The sequence below is a fragment of the Varanus komodoensis genome, unplaced genomic scaffold, assembly GCF_004798865.1.
Source record: "Varanus komodoensis strain SLA01 unplaced genomic scaffold, ASM479886v1 scaffold9, whole genome shotgun sequence".
Taxonomy (NCBI): Eukaryota; Metazoa; Chordata; class Lepidosauria; order Squamata; family Varanidae; genus Varanus; species Varanus komodoensis.
In genome coordinates this window covers 25,382,110-25,404,325 of record NW_025336598.1, presented here as the reverse complement: position 1 = coordinate 25,404,325, position 22,216 = coordinate 25,382,110, and the positions used below count along the sequence as shown (strand labels likewise).

At 41.1% G+C, this 22,216-nt stretch overlaps 1 protein-coding gene across 4 annotated transcripts in view; it reads left to right on the top strand.

Annotated features, from left to right (window-relative positions):
• Positions 1–22,216, top strand: part of DLC1 (DLC1 Rho GTPase activating protein) — a 313,895-nt gene that overhangs the window by 49,635 nt on the left and 242,044 nt on the right. For all 4 annotated transcript variants that reach the window (XM_044418408.1, XM_044418409.1, XM_044418405.1 and 1 more), the window contains exon 2: positions 8,113–9,325. In XM_044418408.1, the coding sequence (XP_044274343.1) occupies positions 8,213–9,325 (1,113 nt within the window). In that variant the 5' untranslated portion in view covers positions 8,113–8,212. The remainder of the gene's footprint in view (positions 1–8,112; positions 9,326–22,216) is intronic.

Sequence of the window (22,216 nt, the reverse complement as noted above, 5' to 3'; positions counted from 1 at the left end):
TATTTCTGAGCCTGTTTTTAAGCTAACCATTTACATTCTCTTGTTTAATCTGTTTAATATCTCTGGATCATCATCAAGAAAACTTTCCAGACATCATTCATTGATGCTTTTTATGCCACAATATGTTCTAACTTTGGGTATTATAGAAGGAACTGAAGCTTTGATCCAAAGCCCTTTCAGTTTCCAACATGACTCTGAAATTCATCCTGTACCTAATTACCTTCCAGCCTTGGAACCAATGGAAGGCATTTTTAAAATAAAACAGTTCCCACCCTGACTGGGCTATCTCCCACTTTATTCCCCGCCTACACTGGAAATTGCTCTATCAGAATGCAATCCAATTTAGACAGAAAAAGGGTCCTATAACTCCCATGCTGGCTGGCAAATCCTAAGAATCGTAGTAGCTTTTTCTGTCTAATTATGCATTGGAATGTGCCCTAAGTTGTTGTAATGTCACCTAAACGCATGTTAAAATACTGGTATTTATCACACTGGCACTGAGATTTGCAGACATGGGCATGAATGTTAAAGACTGTGGCATGTGTTGCTTCAGAACCAGAGTGTCCAGACTTTCTACTTTAACTTGCCATAGGTTCACTGTCAGTCTCTGGGGAATTATTCATCCTGTCTTACCTTATATTTCCTGTCTGCATGTAATAAAATGAACCATGCGCCTGTTGTCTGGCTGCTTGACTTGTTTATGCAGTGGGCTGAAATTCTCTCAACAGACACGATGAGTGTCAGGCTATTTAGCCATAATTATTTATTCCTGAACTTAAGGAAGTGTTCAGCAGCTGATAAATGTCTGGGTGTAGCTACCTATTCAGAGACACACCAATAATTTATAATGCAAAAAAGGTTACAGTAGTTCTCTTTTCCATAAAAAAAACTCATAAAAGGGAAATTCTAGATACTAGAAACAGTAGAAATAAATTGTGTTTCCCTATATATTCCTTAAACAATTGTCTGATGGAGGTTAGGCTGGAAGATTGTTTGCATCCTGGCTTGTCTTTGGACATCCTAAGTGAACAAGGAAATGTGTGCTTTTTGCAACGATATCCATCAGGTTCCAATATTGCCATCTTCTTGGTGTCAGGCTGGCATTCCTCTGCTCCCAAGCATCTGGCAACATATAAGATAGTTTCTAAAGGAATTTATTGCTATATTTTTATACATTGGTTTTATATTATGTATTGTGAAGCTTTAACTGTGCAATCCTGTGGCCCGTACTCAGCATCTTTCAGGAGGTTGTGCTTCAGATTTCCAGATCTGAGATCAAAAACAGAGCTCCAGACTCAGCAGAGCACTGATTCCCCTGCCCCTCCTCACAGCCAGCATGGAAAAAACTTCACCAGATGTCTCTGAGAGGTTGGGAACTTGACCTTGGAGACAGGATATAGAAGACTACTCCACTGGGCATGGACAGGAGAAGAGGTCAGGGTCTGACATATCCTGTGTTCTCTGCAGCATCCTCCCCCCTCCCCCCACAACTAGATGGTTCAAATCAGCTGTTGAGCTGGTTTGCAGAGCAGGAGGAGTGGGGAGATGGAACTCACCTCTACAGTTCCCTCCATGTTGCACTGGATGTTAATGGGGCTTTGAGTCTGGAGGCTTACAAGCATACAGGCATAAACCAATTAGATCTTCAGTTCTTTCATAGGTTGTTGAGCATAATATGAAAACTTAGAGTGGACCTAGAGTTAACCTAACCACAAGCCAGCATTTAGCCAATTGCAGGTTGTTGGACCAAAGTGGAAGTAGTGACTGCATGGGAGGCAGAGTGCAACCCAAGGTTTGTATAAAACATGGGTTATTGCTACATATGAATCAGGTCACTGTTCCCTTCCCTTCCCTTCCCTCTCTTTTTTCCAACTGTAAAGACTCCAGACTCAGGACCATAGCAAAGGTTTAGGATGCTTTGGCCCCCATTGTGGTCCCTGTCTGGATTGGGAGCCCCATTTTTGCAATTTGCTTTATTAGGCAGGAACTTGTTCACTTTTCAGCAATTTAAAACACAATCCAGATCAGGATTACAATGAAAGATATGGGAATGAAACCCCCCTAGAATATGGTTCTGATTTGCCTCAGGCATCCAATATTAACGTTTAAATTAAGAGGAGGAGTGGGGGGGAAGACATAAGCTGCTAGCTATGTTTCCAGTTCCAAGTAATGTGTGGTTTGGCTCCCCGCCTCCTGGGTTTAGTGGTAGGACTACACATTATAGAAAACACAGAGCTGTGTTTGCACTGGCAAGGTTTAGTCACAAGGAATAGGTTCTCCTGAGAGATACATTTTCTATCCTTGAAAGGGAGTTGGTGGCAGGCATGGCAGACATAGCATTGGACTGACAATGGAACACTATCTGGAAGCAGGCAAGCCGATTTCAGGGATCAGCACTCTAGTAGCCTCTCATTTGGATGACGGCTAAAAACTGTATGTGGAGCTGCCTCTGTGGACAACCAGAAAATTTCAGCTAGTGTAGACTATGACAAGAGCTTTAGCAATCACATATTACATATTACAGCAGTCCTTTCTCATCATCACTACCTTCAGGTTCCTCTCTGAGCCCAATTCAAAGTGTCACTTTCAACCAGCAAAGCCTTATGGGTACAGAAACTCAGGCCAGGGGGTCAAATAGGGGCCTTTTTCCCTATTTGCCCTCCCGCCCCCTGAGATCGGCAACAGAATCCCTCTTCCAGGAACCCTCTATGAAAGATGTTAGGAGACAGAGTACCCGGAGGAGGGCCTTCTCTGTGGTGGTGCCCCGACTATGGAATGTGCTCCCCAGAGAGGTCCGCCTGGTGCTGTCATTATATGTTTTTCAGTGCCAGGTTAAGACCTTTTTATTTAATCAATATTTTAATAAGTTTTAATACCAAATTTTATTATTGTATTTTATTAATTGCAGCCAGAGTGTGTCATCAATTTATTTATGCTGTTAGCCATCCAGAGACGTTAGTAATTGGATGGCATACAAATTTTATAAATCATTTAAATAAATAAATAAATCTAGCCCTACAGGATTCTCCATAAGGCTTCATCCCTTAGGCCCATCCCCTTCTGAACTGATGGTTTGGTGGTTTCTTGAGTTTTGGCATTTCCTACCTCTTCCCCAACAAAATATTAAGTGGTTCTTCTAAGGCCTTTAAATGAAAACATGCTGGTATTTATGATATTTTGGCCCAGCTTTTTGGTCTTCAAGCTTACCTGCTACTGGGATGTAGCCCATGAGAACATCTCCAACTTGGAATTCAGTCCTTGCACATCCCTAACTTAGAAATTCCTCTTCCCATATGTACCTTAAGGTCATATAAATGGTAATTTGACCAACATCTTCTAAGTAAAATGGGCTGCACCACAAGATGGCAGCCCAGTTTTGAGTTCCACAAGGCAAGCAGGTGATTCCTATGTCAGTGCGGCTCTTTATCCACTGCAGATTTATTATGAGTTTATAGGAGCTATGCATGGTGCTGAACACCATGCTCAAAATAAATTCAATATCATAGCATCAAAGGTCCTACAGGTCTGGAATAAAAGTTGCAATGGATGAGAATCTCCACTGCATGCAAGTCACCAACCTTCCTTGGAGTTTCTACTTTCCTTCCTTTATATGTAGCATGACTTAACTTGTGCCTATCCACCCCTGCCAGTAGTGAAAAGGGGCTGAGAAAAATGTATAGGATAATAACATCAAGACATGTTATAGGTTGTTCTGCATGTTATGAAGTCAGAGGCAAGAAATCCACTTGGAGATACAGTTCTCGTTGTGACCCCTTGCTACTTCCATGACATGCAGGTCTGCTTTCAGCCCAGTGCTTTGTCCACTGAATTATGCTGTCTACCAAGCAAAAATACAGAGATGAATCTCTCCAGAGAATCTTTTCCTTACTACCCAGTGTTTTCCCTCTGTTTTGATCCTGGTGAGTTCCAGTTCATCCTCTTCACTCTGATACAATAGATAGAGAATCCTGTTAGCCCTTGAACATGGGTTCTCTTCTTCAGCTTTGTAGAAATAGAAATGGAAACAGGATGGCCTTCATGACCTCTGAGCATGCAGGCTTTCCCTTGTGAAAGTCACTTTGTCAATGCATAATTTATTGAGCTTCAGTTGCACAGTCATAATTCTGCAATTCTTTCAGTCTGCCTACTTTTATACCTTCAGGCATGTGATTTGTCAGGACAGCCTTGTGGTCTGGGTGTGCAATTGGAGCTTCCCTTGGTAGACTGAAATGACCCAGAACAAACTCAGTAGTTAATCTTCTTTATTGCTGAAATCAATAAGCAGATCCATGCTAAGTGCTGACAGTTTCGATGTAGGGAGTGAAAAGGAGAAGTGGCTGTTCCTTGAATCTGTAATATGTTACAACCCAGAAGGTTTTCTTCATCGTTGTTGCTGTGATTTAATAAAGGGTTCCCCCCACTTCTGGTTGGTGTAAACATTAAAAAGCTGCATTTCCTTTCCTTTTGCCCTCTGAGTAGTGAATTCAAAACACAGCAGAAGAAATAGAGAATCCACTTCCAGGTTTTCAATCACATGGAGAGCATTCTTGAACGCAAGAGTCTCTCCTGTTCAGACTGCGGCGTGCAATTGTGTTCAGAGGAGCAGCTGGAACGATGGAAGATGACATGGCTGGGGCACCTCTCCTCATGCCCTCATTCAGTGCAGTAGGACAAATGCCTGAAGAGGGCTTGGAACCCATCCAAATACAGCAGCAACACTGAAGCCTCAGAGAAGGCCAAACATCTCCGGTTAGATGTTCGGAGATTTATGAATAATGATGATGATGGTTCCAAGAGCAAAGCAGTTGCCTGTCCAAGAGCACATTGCAATGTTGTGCTGTTTTCCTTTTCACTTGCATGATTATGAATGATCACCAGCATTGTCATAAATTCCATAATAAGGTCAGCTTGGGAGAGTATGTACAGCAGCCTGTCCTAATGACTCAGATGCTTGGCACAAGTCATCTTATACAAGACGCATTAGAAAGATAAGCAGAAGAAGAGGTAGCCTGCAAAGAAACTCTTTGCAAAAAGGAGGCAGGAGCTTTGTCACCATAAGCACTGAAAAACCTCCTGCAGGTGTTCCCCTTAAAATATTGTTGCAACTCAAGGAACTCAAAGCGCATGGGCAACTCTTTATCTGGGTGCTCATGGACACATGTAGTTCACGTCAAAGCTGATGTGAGCTATTGCTAATTGGACATGAATGATACTGGCTTCAAAGGGATGTGTGCTAAAATGCTTACTTGCATGGAGATGGACTCACACCATTCAGGGTCCCAGTAGCAACCATGCCACGTGGATAGCTTATGAACTGGGTCAGTGAAGAACCACTGCTCTCTGTTATCTTACCAAGAGGCACCTCCATGCTGCAGAGATTTCATTTTTCTGTTTTGCATGGGTTAATTGGAGCCAATTTCAAGGATACCTGAAAAAAAGGGGCATTAGATCTAGGCAGTAGGCAATATATGCAGATTTTTAAAATGTGCATGTATAGATTATTATACTTGTAGAAATATACGCATACAATAAAGCTGTTAGAAACCCTTACCCTAACCCTGAACTGAGATCAAGCCTGCAAATGCTCAGGAATGCAAGTAGCTTTTTGGCATGGACTATGAGCTGAGGAAATCTGGCATATTCTCACCTCCAAAACAGATTCCTCACACATCCCTAGTCGTGTGACCACTTCTGAAGAAATCTGATCTGGATCCAGCAGTATTTGATAGATACTGCTCAGTTGCAAATTCCTCTTTCTTAAGGAAGGCAATTGAAAGAGTTGTGGAGGAGCAGCTACAAACTTTATTGGAGGATACTGCTTATCTAGACTCCTGCCAGTCTGGGTTTCAGATTGGTTATGGAACTGACTCAGCCCTTGTCACCCTGATGGATGACTTTATTGGGAGAATAACAGAGGGAGTATGTCCCTGTTAATTCTGCTCTGTCTCTCATCAGCAGGACCATTTAGGACCATTGACCATGGTATTCTCCAGGATAGACTCCATGGGCTGGGCATTGCAGGTGCAGTGTCAGAGTGGTTCCAGTCTTACCCGTGGGGTTAATTTCATTCCTTGGCTCCTTGGCAATTAAGCTATGGAGTTCGGCAGAGGTTTCATAAAGATCTTGGACAATTTTGTCCCTGATACTGTTTTCTATCTCTATTAAGCCACTGGAAACAGTCATTAGGTATCTGGAAAAAAACCCTGAGGCTCTTCAAGTCCTCGATCAGTGCCTTGCCTTAGTGATGAGCTGGATATGGGCCAATAAACTGAAACTAAAGCTGAATCCTAGCACGAGAAGAGCGCTGTAGCTGACTGATTCTTGAGTCCAGAAGTTACGCTCATTTCTGGATAGACAGCACTGATGGGATGTTGCTGCAGTCCCAAGTTACCAGGGCTACTTGGAGTGACTTTTAGCGGTTTGGACTGGTTCTCTAGCTATTATCTCTCCTGGACAGGGCGAACCATACCACAGTGGAACTGGTGCTAAAACTAGGTTACTACAATGAACTCTATGTAGGGTTGCCTTTAGATGCTGGAATGGAATCTGGAACCAGTGCAGAATGCAGGAGTTCAGTTGCTGTAAGGGGCTGCATCCTTTCATTTTACAACTCCTTTTGCTGAGGGAACTGTGCTGGTGGCCTATTCCTACTAGACCAGGTTTAAGCTTTTGCTACTAGTGTATAGTACCTGAGCAACTTGGGACCAGCATACTTGAGACTGGGAGAGCACCTTCCAACCTGCATAGCCACTCAGGTCATTAGATGACATACTCCTGGTGGTTCCACATGGACCGATGGCTCCATGAGAGTCCACCTAGAAAAGAGCCCTTACTGGGGCAGCTCCATTCCTGTGCAAGCTAGGCAGACACCAACATTTTCTTGTTTGTAGCCCCTCATAGAAACATCTTTATTTCAAGAAGCCTTCCATAATTGCAGGCTATTATTTTGTTTTTATTTTGTTTTTTTAATCATAGAACAGTAGAGTTGGAAAGGGCCAAGAAGGTGTATCGTCCTGCACAATGCAGGACTTCAAGTTAAACCATCCTCCTCAGAAGATTATCCAACTCCACTATTGTTTTATTTTTACCTTATTTGTCTTTTATTGTTCACAGCCCTGGAATCTGTAAATGTTGTATATAAGTAAATTAAATAAAATAGCATCTACAGAATAAAATATTGCATCTTTAGTTGTGTCTATATTTGATAGTAAAGAAGATTAGAGAAAGAAAACAAGTATTAGGAAAGATTATAGTTTTGAATAATGTCAGCCTTTATTTTAAAATTTACAAAGTAAATGGAAAATTTAGAGTCTGTATGAATAGTTCAAAGTACATTCATTCAAATTCAGCTTCTAAACTCCCCAAAGAGGTCCGCCTGGCACCGTCGTTACTGGTTTTTCGGCGCCAGGTAAAGACCTTTTTATTTAAACATCATTTCAATTGTTAAAACATATGATCTGGCCTGGGCAACTTCTTCTTCCTTCTCTTTCTCCTCCTATATTTTTATTTTATACTGATAATTTTAATTTTGTATTTGTAAATCAATGTATTTTTTGTATTGTTATATTTAATGGTAATTTATTATGTACTATTGTATTTCAATGTATTTTATCATGTTGTAAGCCGCCCCGAGGTTTCGGCAAGGGGCGGCATAGAAATGTTATAATAATAATAATAATAATAAACAATAATGCTATGTTTGGTTATTTTCATGAATAGGAAATATGGACTTGTGTCCTATACAAAGACTCACAAGACTCAGTGTTTTTTAAAACCATGGAAATAGCTGTCTTATGACAGAGGCCATGAAGAGAGAGAGTCATTGTCAAAATCTGGCTTGTTAAACCCGTTGTTTTCCCATGGAGTTGTTTATAACATTCTGTTTACTTCATTTGAGAGAGTAATCAGCAAGGAGACCAGACCAGATTATAGCTTCTGCCTTTGAAAATGATTAAAGTTATTCTAGAAAACATCTCTCCAAATCTTTCCTTTCGTAACTATGCAACTTAGTGTTGCTTTGGCACACATTTTTTTCATATGTGTTTCTATTTGTTGTTCCTGTTTTGGACATTGAAGCAAGAGCATTCTTTTTCTTCTTCTTCTTTTCAACAGATATGCAAGAGGTAAAACCATTTCCGTCTGTGGAGAAGTTCATGGAACCTACAATGTTTCATCTGGCCCTGATTGTATTCCATGTTGGGACCTGCTGCTAATGTACTATGACATGTCTCTAGCCATCAGGAAAAGAAGCTGGGAAGAGCATGTGTCCCAATGGATGGGCTTGCCTTTTAGTTCCATTGATTCTAATATATTATGCAGGCATGGCCTAGTAGCTGACAACCTTCAGGCAGGCATGGAAAAGGATGGACTTTGGAGTGAAGGCCATAAAGAAAAAAGTGCTTCCTTGCCGGATTGCTGTCTTGGTGGAGAGCTGGGAGGTTTCCCCTCGAAGCTGCTTGGTAATGTTTCCAAAGAGGTAGATGAAAATGACAATCACCATCAAGAAGAAGAAGTATGTCTTTCTTTGGAAGACAGCACAGAGACTTTAGTCAATGTTTCCCTTGGAGGTGACAGTGGTGGTGGTGAGCATGATGATGACAACAATGACATGGAGCTTTCCCTGGCAAAAATCAATGACCAGTCCACTCACGATGAAGACAAACTGTCAGCTGAAAGCAACAGCTTAGAAGGAGGAGTAGAACTTTGCATGGATGTAGACCCCAGAGAAGAAGCAAAGAAAGAATCTAAACATTCCTATGAATCAACTGAAGAAATGAATGAACCCCATTCTGGGACAAATCCCAAATCAGTGATGGAAGAAGGTAACATTTGGTGCCTCCCAAAGAGGGAGGCAGTGTTGGAAGAGGGAGAAGAGGGCAGAGAAGAAAGTCTGGAACTTTACTGCAATGACTCCAATGAAAATGAACATGCTCCAAAAGAAGATTTCTGTGAGCCTCCAAATGTGCAAAAAGATGTGTCTGAGGAGAAAACGGTCCATGTTGTTGTAGCTGCACAAGAGTATGAAACAGCAGGTGCTTCTAAATTTGGGGATGAAAGCATTGTCAGCAGCTTATTACCTGATGAACTTTCTTCTGATCAATGTAGTGACAGCAATGTAGTTGCTGCAGGTGCCAGTGACTATCTTGGCCCATCGCCTTGCTCTTCTTTCCTGCCAGAGGGAAATGACCTGGATGCAAATGAATTCGCAGATTCTCAGAACAAAGGCATCCCAAGTGTGCCCTCTGTGGAAGGTGTGGCCGATTTAAAGACTAACACAGCCATGCAGCAGCCTACAGATAGTCAAGTCATTCTGCGCAAACGAAAGGTAAGATATGTGAAAGTTAGCAAGATCACTGACTAATGTGGATAAATAGCTTAGGGAAGCAACGGGTGCAGTTCACTGTGGGACTTAGTAAATGGGACCTCAGTGTGAAAGGTTTTTGTTCCAATTTTTAAAAAATGAAAAGCAGGGGAAGGTGAGTTCTCCATTAAGGGAAAAGAAAAGAATTTCCCGTTTCAAGGGTTGTCTTATACACCGGTATATACAGTACTTCTATGTTGGAATTCTGGGATGCGAACAGATACATGGGACAATTGGGGTAACAGGAGAAAGCTTTTTCAGGACAGCACATATTGTGGTGTGTGTGTTTGTTTTTTTCTTCCTTTGCTGTTTTGACAGAAGAAAGACGAGTCATTATAAATCCCTTGTGGCAAGATTTCTCCTTGGTCCCCCATTCATGAGGTAGGATTAATTTTGCTTGCAGCTGGACTATAGGATTAAACAGCAATTGTCACTTTTTCTGTGGCTGTGTTGTTAACTCGGTCAAAGGTAGACAGCGCCTGTGGCTGAAACCTTCAGGGCCTCATTTATTAGCAGCTGTGAATGCAGAATACTTGCACACCCTTTTTGCCTGTTGCTAGGAAGTATATGCAGAGAGCAGCAATGCCACTCACACCCTGGGTCTGCAATCTGTAAATAAGGGGTACAGAACCTCTGATCATCCAGATGCCTTTAGACTCCAAGTTTAGCAACAGGCAGCATAGCAGATGGACAATGAAGATGGGCAGGGCGAGCACAGAGGGCAGTCATGGTTGGGCACCTTCTGAAGGCCCACACCCCAAGGAGGAGACCACTGGGAAACCCCTGGAATTCAACCTCCCCCACATGCCTTCAGGGGACCCCTTTTTCCATTGTTGAGGCAGAAACAATGGTGAGATGTGGAAGCAGGATTTGCCTATCAAACAAAGCAAGAGGTAGCAATGATGAGAAAGAGAACTAAAGGTCATAGCAGCTAGTAATGATAGTAGTGGGAAAGTAGACTCACTGATTGAGGGGAAAGGGAGTCTTATCCAAGGGCCGTCCAATACTTCAAGTCAGTTTTGTTGATGAACATTGTAATTTGGGATGTGAGAGAAATTATTTATTATTTTATTATTAAAAACATTTATATCCCATCCTTTCCGATGAACGGCTCAGGACACCTTACAATGATTTAAAAGATTACAATAATTAAAATGGTAGGCATTAATTCAATATAAAACAACACTTCATAAAACTAAGGGAAAGAAAGAAAGAAGGAAAAGAATAGAAAATGCAACTGTGGAAAAAAGATCTTAAAGCATCTAAAAACCTTAATTATTAAAATGATGGTTGAATAAAAGGTCTTTACCTGGCTCCGGAAAGAGTATAAAGTCGGTGCCAGGCAGACTTCTCTAGGGAGCGCATTCCAAACGAACTTGGATTTCGGTGAATCCAGATCAAGGATGTGGGGGGACATTTGTGAACAGGAACAAAATCCACATAGACCTAAATGTAGCCAATTCCATCAGCAAACAGACTGACAGAATAATAAAAGGTATCTGTCAATCTGCAAAACATGGATGGAAGAGATTGAACCGACTCTATTCATCCCTCGTTGTAGTCCAGCATCTGGAGGACTACAGTTTCATCACCTGCTACAAACTATAAGTGAGATCAGCAGCATCTAGGTGATTCATTCCAGGTGATTCAGTCCAAGCAGGGCCCACTGGGCAGAACAGTCTTGGCCCCTCCTCCAAAACAATGCATGATGGCTCAGGCATCTATAATTTCAGGCTGCCCTTCATACCCATGAGGATAGAGAGAAACAATCACTGTGTGATCCAAGCCTTCCATGCAGAAGCCCCAGTATATGCAATGGGATGAAACAACATGTGTGCCCACTCCTTCCATCATGAAAAGATGATCATCAATTGTCCAAAGAACTGTAGTTGCCATCCAAGGAACCACATTGAAGAAAATAGACAAGGAAATGTTGATTTATGGCCATCAATAATATGGGTAAAAATACAGATATGTGAGAGATCAGTTTTGTGCAGAAAATCCATCAGATTAGCTAGTTGCAGCTTCCCAGATTCCATTCCACTGCAGCAGCTCAGAGTCCAAGATCCTGGTAAGGGTACCCAGCGTTTGCGGGTCACACTCCATGAACTGCGCCCCACGTGCTGCCTCCACCTGGAAGTAGCGAGTACAGAAGAAAGTTGGTCACAGGGAATGGCAGCTGGCAGGCCCACTCACACCTTCCCTCTTTTGCATCCTGCAGCATCCTGCTAGGAAAGGTTAGTGGACTTAGGACTGGGCCAAGCATTAGGGGAAACCCAGAGATTCTGGAGGGACAGATTGCAGAAGGATTCATCCCAACCATAGTCAATAATGATGATCATAAGACAAAGGCTATTCTATGGAGGAATGTACCCACACAGGGAAAGGTAAAAAGTTCCAAGGAGGGCTATTCACGACAATGTAGCTCACACTAAAATCATAAAGGATAAAAAGGTTCAACAGAAAAAGCAATGGAAAACTCTCGTTTTATTTCACTAGCTTACTTAATTCAGATTTATGTATTGTCGTGCCCTTCAGTTTAATTTATTTAGATTACTGTGTGATTTGTACATGGAATTTACGCAAACATGGTCATAAATATTATCCCTGTCCCTTTTGGAAGCTATGGAATGCTATCCCACGGACTTCGGCCATGTTTGGATTGAAGCATGATGGATTCCAAACAATCTGAAAAGAATTTAAAACAAGTGCTGAAGCAAACACAGTCACTTATGGGATGATTCCAGGCCATTACAGTACAGCCTTTATGCAAATTTGAATTTTGACACATTTTTGCAACAGCAGGCAGCTATAAATTTTAGGGGCTGCCAATTTTGTCTAGACTGAAAACCCAAGAACCATACTGCAACTGTTATGCATCAAGTCAGGAAACACATTGGTTTCAGCTGCCTAAAATGGTAATAAATGCAGTTTTACATATGACTTTATAACCACATGCTAGCCTCTCTTTGACTGGCATCAGGGCACTAAAGTAATTGATGTACAGTAGATTCCTCTTGAACTGAACCATAAAAAACTCTTATTTTCCAATATTCTCAAGGATTTTCCATAGACAACCGTGTCAATATGTTCCTAATTTTAAAAGTCTTTTCATACATGCAGTCACATTGAATTAAGAGATTTCTTTCTTTGGGAATAAATTGGTCTGGTAGCAATGGAGAATTCTCAGTGCTTTTAGAAAATAAGCCACTTGCGTGACTTTCATTCACATTCCCACTCACTCTCACCTTGGTTCTTTCTTTTTATAACACCCTGCTATATACTTAGAGAGTTCTTTGGACTGATTTAATTGTAGAAAATAAGTTGAAAATATCAATAAAAGAAATAAATACACACGCTCCTCAAGCCACTTAGTTCCTCGAGCCACTGCTTATGTTGATTCAGTCGCCACTGGTTGGAGGTAAAGCAACAACTATAATCAAGGGACTGGAGCTGGTCTCCTGTGTCTAAAAGCTGCAATAGGTTTTGTGTTGTGGGGGGAGGTGTGTTTTCTTAAAGACAAGTAAGGGGAGACATGATAGAGGTGCACAGAATTGTTCATGGTGTGAAGAAAGTGGAGAGAAAAACCTTTCTTTCTCCAGCTCCCCTACTACTAGGAGTCTTCACACAAAGCTGATTGATGACAGATTAAGATCAAATAAAAGGAAGCACTTCACACTGAGATAAACTCGAATTCACCCATGAGATTTGAGGGCCAGGCAGCATAGCAGATGGACAGTGAAGGTGGGCAGGGACAGCATAGAGGGTAGTCATGACTGGACACCTTCTGAAGACCCACACCCCAAGGAGGAGACCACTGGGAAACCCCTGGAATTCAACCTCCCCTTCACCGCTTCAGCCTTTTGTTCATCTATCTTTGGCACTGGCTGAGGCAAAAACAATAGTGAGATGTAGAAGCAGGATTTGCCTATCAAACAAAACAAGTGGTAGCAATGATGAGAAAGAGAACTAGGGGTGACAGCAGCTAGTAATGATAGTAGCAGGAAAGTAGACTCAATGATGAGAAGAATTCACCCATAAGATGTACTGATGGCCAGCAATTTGGATGGCTTAAAAAGGATTGGGCAAATTCAAGTATCAGCAATAGTATGTCTGGGGAACTTGGGCTGTTGCAGCCATGTCCTGTTTATGGGTGCCCATGGCCAGCTGGTTGGCCACTATGTGAACAGAATGCTGGATTAGATGGACCCTGCGTCTGATCCAGCAGGACTCTTCTTATGTCTCGTTATTCCTCTGTTCATCCTTTGAGCCAGCCAGTTATTGGACCCAGCAGTCCTCAGCTTGGCTAATTTCTGGTTCTTCTTTCCATCCAGCATCCTAATCCATAAGCTACCTACCTCTTAGGTCTGGCCTGAAGAGCTTTTCTCCCTGTGGCATTTATCTTGCAGACATCATTCCCTATTCATGGTTGTTTGTCAGTTCTTTGCACAACATCATGACCTACCAGGTTTTCTCCTGTTTTGCACACAGAGCTTTCAGCAAGTTTTTTTAGACCAGGGAAAATAAGGTATTATTTGGGAAAGAACTGCATTTTCTATTTCTGCTATACTGCACTTCCATCTAGAAGTTATATCATTATAAAACAGGAAATGAAATGCTCTTTGGGGCATGTTTGACTCTCAATTCTGTAGAGAAACCAAAAGCAATATAGCAGATTAACTGCTGTGTCTAGAAATGTCCCATACAAAAAGGATCATGTCAAAGCCATTTTGCTGGCCTCATAGTGGGTTTTTTCAGTAAAATGGTGAAAAACGCCCACCTCTGTCTTATTCCCCTACAGCACGTTGCTTTGAGCAAGGGAGTGCTGCCTTTTGCTAGGGGAAGCTTTGTGTTTCCCCAAAGATCTCCTCCTCCCATCTTCAAAATAAAGCAGGGCTTCTCCCAGAGGACACAAAGCAAGAAGGACACGGCTTCCATCTCTGCCTGAAAGACACCGGTGGAATGCTGAGAGCTTTACAAGTAGGTATTGCTTTGCTCCAGGGAGCTCTTGGTACACCTGCTCTGTGTGAGTGTGTAGCAGAGTTGCACCACAGAGAAGGTAAGACCAGCATGATGCTTCTCTACCCACCAACCACTAACAGACACTCTTCCAAGCTTCACCCCCCAAAATGATTACTGTGCCTGCAAACTGAATCGAGTTCTACCAGGACTGCAAAATATGTAGGGGGACACAGCCAAGGCTTCAGAAAACAAGGTGGTCCTTGACCTTAATGCTGGGATAAAGTGCAATTTCAGTGCAGGCCTACAAACAGGAGAGTGGTTGCAAGGCAAGTTTTCTTCCATTATCCTTACTTGTTCAGTAGGCAGTATATGGACTCTAGGAAATAAAATCTGGGGAGTAGTAAAGCAGGTAGATTTCAGCACAGTTCGTGGCTCTTTGCCATGCTTAATGATTATCCAGAGAGGAATGCATTATATAAAATAAGCAAGAGCTTAGCATATAGTAACATAATTATGCTTCTCTTGGTTCAGAACATGCACGTGCACACAAATGCACACTTATTCACGGTCCTGATATTAAGAACAGGAGATGCCAAATTTCCAAATTGTAAGTACATTACACTTCCGCTAATGCTGCAAGATGCCTGCTGGAGAAGCATTTGAACTCAGCATCATTCCTTCTGAGGCTGAGCTCAGTTCCAGCTTACTGACAACTTTGTAGCCAAAATGGAGCCACTGAGCAACAGAACAGAGGGACATGGTCAGTACCTTGCAGAACTCTTCACCCCTTTTTGTATTTTGCAACACACTTTTTGTTGTGTCGCAACCTGGAATTAAAATGGAATTGGCATTATTACCACTTGCTGTACACAAGATATTCAGCACTAAAATTCAGTGATTTGGAGGTAAGACCAGCATAGGATGGGGGGGGGGGTGTTCCTCTAAGCACCCAAAGGACTCCACGAAAGCTCTGCAAGCTGAAATGTGAAATTTCCAAAGATTATATTAGACTCAGAAGCAAGAGGTTCTGCATGGAGATAGAAACAACCTTGGATTTATATTTTAACCTCGAGTCCCCCTTTCCAGTTCTGTATTTCTTCGCTGCTTCTTGAGCCTTCTTTTCCAGATTTCCGAGATGTACTTCTGCCTTTCCCTCAGCTCTTTGGACTTTCTGTACTACTACATGAAAGGTGCTCCTAGGTATCCATACTATGTAGCAACTATGAGCTGTTGTATTCCAGGCATAATATTCTCTCCCTTTGCTATGGAAGATGGAGAAGATGTAGTCCTTTCATGCCATGCCATTCTTACTTTTCAAAGTGTGAGGTCCTTCACTGTACCTCCTCCCAGTTCCTTCATTAGGTGTCATATGGGTTCTGCCCAATTCTTAAATAGGCATTTCCTCTATTAAACCAACCTTTTCCCTTTGCTATTAATGTCCCATAGCTAAATTGGAATTTCTCCATCTCTGCCTTTGCCCACATTTGTGAAGCCCTGCCCTTATTTCCACCATACCTGCCAACTGCTCTCTCTCTCTCTCTCCCCCCCCTTTCCCTTCTGCTTTAACTGAATGGCTCACAGAATATCATAGGAGTGTGATGAAGCATATGGAAAGGACATTAGAACATACTACTATTCATCAATGTTAGGTGTTCCATGTCTAAAGCCATGAATGCTATATGTTCAGCAGGATTCCTTAATCATGAACTGCAGTAGTGAATGAAAGAATAATGAATAGAAGTCACTGGGCTTTTGCACTGTTTGGGGAGATTCCTCTCTTCAGGCACAACCACTGCTTTCATCCTCTCTGTATCATCCGATTTAGGTGGTGTGGCATTCTGGATGCTATAAAGGCACCAACATTTCTTGAGCCAGACCTGCATCTTGTGGGAGAAATGTACATGCAGGCTTGGTCCTTAAATGCTCATTCTAGAAAATATGCACTGAAAAGTATTTCTACATACTTTTTCACAGCTTTCCATTGATAGTCTTGCTACATTTACAAGAGCTGTTTTTTGTTTCGTTTCATACCATTCAGCTCTCAGATATACAGTTTTCTGGTTTAGCATGGAAAATAGAGAGATTAGCACCTGAATGAATATTCCACTGATGCAAGACTTTAAAATGCCACCATTAAAGTGAGAATATACGTTTCAAAATTCCAAAATGCTGTACTCTGAACACCAAATCTGGTCGTTCTGTATTCAGATTCACAGCACCAGATTCTGCTGATTTTCAGTAGTTTCCTAATGCTGCTTTTGTTGAGTTTTTTTCAGGTTACATGAACAAGCCCAACTGTATCTCTTCTTAATTCTTCATGCTTAAGGTATAAGGAAAAATAATCTGCTCTAAGAACAATGCTAGAGTTTGTTTGTCTGGAATAAAATCAAGATTCCAAAGGTGAAAGGACAACTGGTTTCGGCTCTCTCAACTATTTCCTGGGAAAGTTAAAAATAAGTTTTGCTGGCGGGGGAGGAATTGGCATTTGTCATTTGAGAAAATTGCTTTATTCCAGGCGCGGCCACATGTAGCTGCAATTTCTTTGCCATGTGTATGGATTTTACAGTGTTTCCATCTTAAGAGCACAACTGAAATGGGAAGAGATTTTCATGCTTAAACTTTCCAGAAGATACCACTTCAAATCTATAATAGTTTAAAGGTTCTGTGCATTTGCTTGCAATCTCCAAGAGGGAAACACCAACAGTTTTTTGTCTGACTCTAAAACTCAGGAAGTAGCCGTCAGTGATGTCATTGCCAAGGCAGGGTCCTTTGGGAATTTGATTCAGAGCTCTCAGGAGTAATACCAGATAGAAAATGTGTATCTTTTCCATTCATTACAATGATGTTCTCTTGTAGCCATCACGAATACTGTATTACCTTTTGAGAAACTGTTTTACTCAATCTTTGAAGGCCAATAGGCTTTACTAAGTTTTGCAGCTGTATAACTTGCCTTTTCTGGCAAATAAATGAAGAAAGCAAAATCAAATAGGCCCCAGATGGAAGGGCTTTTTTAACATTACCCAAGTGTTGTAGAAGTACTCAGAGTGACATCAGCTACAAACATAGTAAAAAGGTTGTCAGCTATGGTTGTATGGTGAAAACCACTCATGCAGATTCTTACCTTGCAGTTGTCACCTAGCCAGAATCAGAGTTACCTCTGATAGGTACAATCTTATGTGGCTGGCCCCATCCATAAACTAGCAGGAGATTAAATTTCACATCAGTATAATTAGATTTGATACTTAATGTTGCCCATGTAATATTGAAAAAGAACCTCAGTTCTTTCTGAGAATGAAGAAGAGTCATCAAAATTTCTGTGTTTCCATGCATGTCTTTCCAAATACAGTCTGAAAATCACAAGAGGATACAAGTCATGCAGCTCCATTTGGGAATCTTTATATTGAAGGGTTTTTCTCCCCTAAACCAGAAAGGAAGTTCAGTTAGTGGGCAGTATTTAGAAATGTAATTAATAAATACACAAATAAATAATAAATAAGAATTGGGGTATGGCAGGAGAGGGTCCTAGCATACTTGAAATGAAGTGGAGGTTGAATGGGTCAATTGTCCATTTAGCTCCATCCTATTTCAAAACCATGTGGTAGTAGAAAGAGATCCTACCCTGCTGTCATAGACTCATATATGAGGAAGAAGGCTTGGGCAGCTTTGTCAATTCCATTATGCTAATTGTGTAGTATATTGCTGTGGGTTAGGCTTTTATTTATTCTAGAATAAGTGTGTATAGTCCCCAATTCAGATTGTGACCACCATGCAATGGGAGAAGAGGATTAAATATCCCTCTGTCCCCTCCGTCCCCCCACAAAAAAATTCACCCCACCCCACCATGGGCTGGTTGAAAAGGGAGGAAGTCATCTATGGATATCTCATTTCCCCCTTTTTTCAATCCTCCTCATGGGGAAATTTCAAGAAAAACTTGGAAATAGTTAATCTCCCACCGCCACTAGTTTTGCATGGTGATCCAAATTCAAATTAGGGCCATGCCTTTTATACTAGCATAAATTATAAGTTAACCTTCAGTAACATGCCATGTTATTGTAATAGAGTATACTGTGAATCATTCTAGCCATCTGGCTAGTGAAAACAGTATACAAAAACTCTAATAAAATAAATTTAAAAAAACAAATAGCAGTTTAATGTATCATTTGGCTCTCTTTTTGTTTGCTGTTCTTCATTTTTATTTTGCTTGGGCCTTCTTGTTTGTTGATGGCACCAAATTATTTGGGGTGGATGGAACAAAAGTAAATTGCAAAGAATATCAAGAAGTCTCCCCCCCCCACACACACACACACACACAAACATACACACACAACCTGGACAAATGCGCAATTAAATGGAAAATGCACTTCATGGTAAGCAAGAACAGAGTGAAGAACACTGGGTTGAAAGTCCAAACTTCTCACTAGGATTAGAGCTGGAAGTAAATGGCCTATATATGTCTAAGTGTATTATACATATAATGGGGCTGTGGTGGTTTACTCAATAAAAATGCCACCCATTGTGTGGCTGCTCTGAAAAAAGCAGCAGTGGTGGCCACAACTAGAAAAGAAGCCACAAGCAAATCGCCTGTATCAGACTGCCATTATAAAACTCTATGGTGCAACCATACCTCAAATTCTGTATATTTTCACCATACCCCAAAAAGTATATTATACAGTTACAATAATAGTTTCAGTACACATGTTTGTGGGCCCCTTTCACTCCTATTTTTTCCATCCATTTTTGCAGAGGATTTTAGAGTAAGAAAACTGAACTATTAAGTTTCAAACCAGAACAAAAGCCTCATGAAAAGTCATAAATCAACTATACTACAACAATGTGACACTGCCATGTTGTGGTTGCTTAACAGACTATATAGAAAGGCAAAGAAATATAAGCCACAGGGTTAAAAACCCATGTAAAGGAAGCACTTTCCTTCCCCAATGAAAATGGAAGACACCTCAGTAAAACTGCAGAATAATCTCTTTTGTAGAGTTATCATAGATGCAGAAAATAAAGTGCTGGAATAAGTTGGAATAGGTCCTTATGAGAAAAAGCTGTAAAATCTAGGACTGTTGAATTTAGAAAAGTGAATATAGGGAGGCATGTCAGAAGTGTACAAATATATGCCTGGTGTGGGGAAAGTGAGTAGGGAGAATACTAGAATACTCATTTCATAAACCCAGGATCATTGCATGAAGCTGAGATATGGCAGATTCAGGAAGGAAGGAAGGAAGGAAGGAAGGAAGGAAGGAAGGAAGGAAGGAAGGAAGGAAGGAAAATTGCTTCATGCAATGCAGAGTTAAATTACGGAATTTGCCACTACGAGACATAATGATGGCCACCAACTTAGATAGCTTTAAAAGAGGGTTAGCCAAATTCATGGAGCATAAGGCTGCTCCATGGAGCATTGATGGCTACTAAACTCGATGATTCTATCAACAGTGAGCCGCTATATGGGAAACATGAGTGGCAGAGGACTATTGCATCTTGTCTTCTTGTGTGCTTCACACAGGCAGCTGGTTAACCACTGAATGAACAGGATGCTCAAGTCTTTCTTAAGTCTTTGGTCTGGTTAAGCATGACACTTCTTATGGTTCCACATTCTCACTTCCAGCTGTCACCCTCCTAATTCTGTTTCCATTGGATAATTAGCTGTTTGAGAAAGCCATTGACCATGGCAGGTTGCATTTGCTTTGATGTGTCATGAATTTTGCAAACCTCTCCAAGAAGAACAACAGCCTTTGTTCGGGATGAAAGCAAAAGAAACATTTTGTTTCACCAACTGTAGATTCCTTTCACCATTCTATTACTTGTGCAATGATTCCTGTCAACCCATGATAATACTGAAATTTGCTTTTCATACTATTGAAGCATTAGTGTTACCATTTTGCCAAATATGTCCTGAGTCCTGTATGCATATGGATTGTCTAGGTGGTAGCATTTTAAATCATTCCTGGCCACCTGAATTTCAGTTGTTTTGAAACAGTACCATTTCACATGTTCAAAAGCGACCTATGTAGCAAATATCCATGCATTTGTTCTAGTGAGGCAGGTGCTATAGGAAGTTTTGACATGTGTAGATTATCTGGCACATTTGTTTAGAAATATCTGGTGTGGAAAACATGTCCAGTGAATGGAGTCAGGTGAGGGTGACAAGTCGTCACTTGTAATGGGGCTCTTTTTAGTTCAGAAACTCGGTTAGATCAAATGAACATCAGGTTTGATCTCCCAGAAGGAGAAAAAAGGGCCTTCTGTTTTCAAAATGCATTCAAGAAGTATTCTTGAGGAAGATAGAACCTCCTGTCTTAAACAATAACAAGCTGGTCAAGAAATAAGTCCTCAATTGAACAGAATTTTTTTTTATCTGGTGGAATGAAGACATGAATAAAGTCAGACATGCTGTTGGCCAGCATCCCATCAAAGTGCATCTGCACTTTATTTATAGGTGGTTATTTACTTGATTGACTTTTTGAACTTTATTCATGTGCTTTTTCTCATTCTTTCATGCTTATTTTGTAGTATCATAGCTGCATGTACAACCTGATCCCCCTTTTCATGTGTCTTAATGCCACACTTGATTTTGTGGGGGTTTTATACATGCATTACACATTTCATGGAGTTAAAAGATAGCTGTTACCTGGTAGGCATCACTCCTGTGGTAAGACTTGAATCATAGTCTTGGTGTTTCTCTGAGTAGAGATGTTTAAGGTTCACAGAAGAACGCGGCAATGGTAGAAGATCAATGCACTTTCCCCTAAGCATCAAAACAATGACCAGATGTCATGTAACAGCCTTGCATCACCATAACATCTACCAGGAATACTCTGCTTTTGGCAAACAACAGCTTCTAGAGATGAGTGGATCTGCCTAGTCCATCTCCATGGGCTTCCATATTTTTCACAAAGTCTGCTCTATGCTCAGCCCAAGCAAAACCATTTTTAATGGCATTTTTGTGGACATTTTTCAATTGTGCACATTTTATACATACTCATCTATTGAGCAAATTATGTGTGTGCTTTTGCATTTTTTTATATTTATATCCCACCTTTTTTCATTTCAAGGAACTCAAGAAGAATTACATAATTTTCCTCCTCCACATAATCTTATCATCTCAACAACAGCGCAGTGAGATAGGTTGGGCTAAAAGTCTGTGACTGGCCCAAAGTCACCCAGCTAGCTCCACAATTAATGGAGGCTAGAACCCAGATCACCTAGTCCCAGTTGCACAGTCTTAACCACTGCACCACACTGGTGTTCACATTCATCTTTGTATGCTTTTTGAATGAATGCATTTATCAGAAGTGTTTTTCCCATTCCATGGAATGCATCACAAGGCTAGAAATATAAAGCTTTCTAAGCACAAAACGGGTCCAGCTGGCATCCATCTTTAGGTGGTGTGGCTTGGAGAAATCTGCAAAAAATTCAGATAGAGACAATTACTCATACATCCTCAGTAACCTCTCCTTTGACACTGCTCAGACCTAAGTTGTATAAAGGTCAGTTTATTCATTAGATATTTTACAATGAATGATTCCCACGTTGGTGTCATCACAGAGTGGCATCCTGTGTGGAAATGCAGGAAAGATGCAATGCGTCAAAGTATTCCAGAGAGTATAAATGCAGTTATCATATGCATTAATGTGTCATGACTTTAACTGCATGTGTCCTGTATAAGCTGGAGTAACATGATATGTTACTTAAAGATTTGAGACAGTCTAAGAAACTTTCAGTTGCTTGGTTGATTTGACCAAGCATGACAATTCTGAATGTTAAGGAGGACTCATTTGTGTTTGCTTCAGGATACAACTTGGGCCTTAAATAGATGTTTTGAAAGACATGGAGTACCAACTGCTTCACCTCACTTCTTCCTTAATTATCATTATCATTTCATTTTAT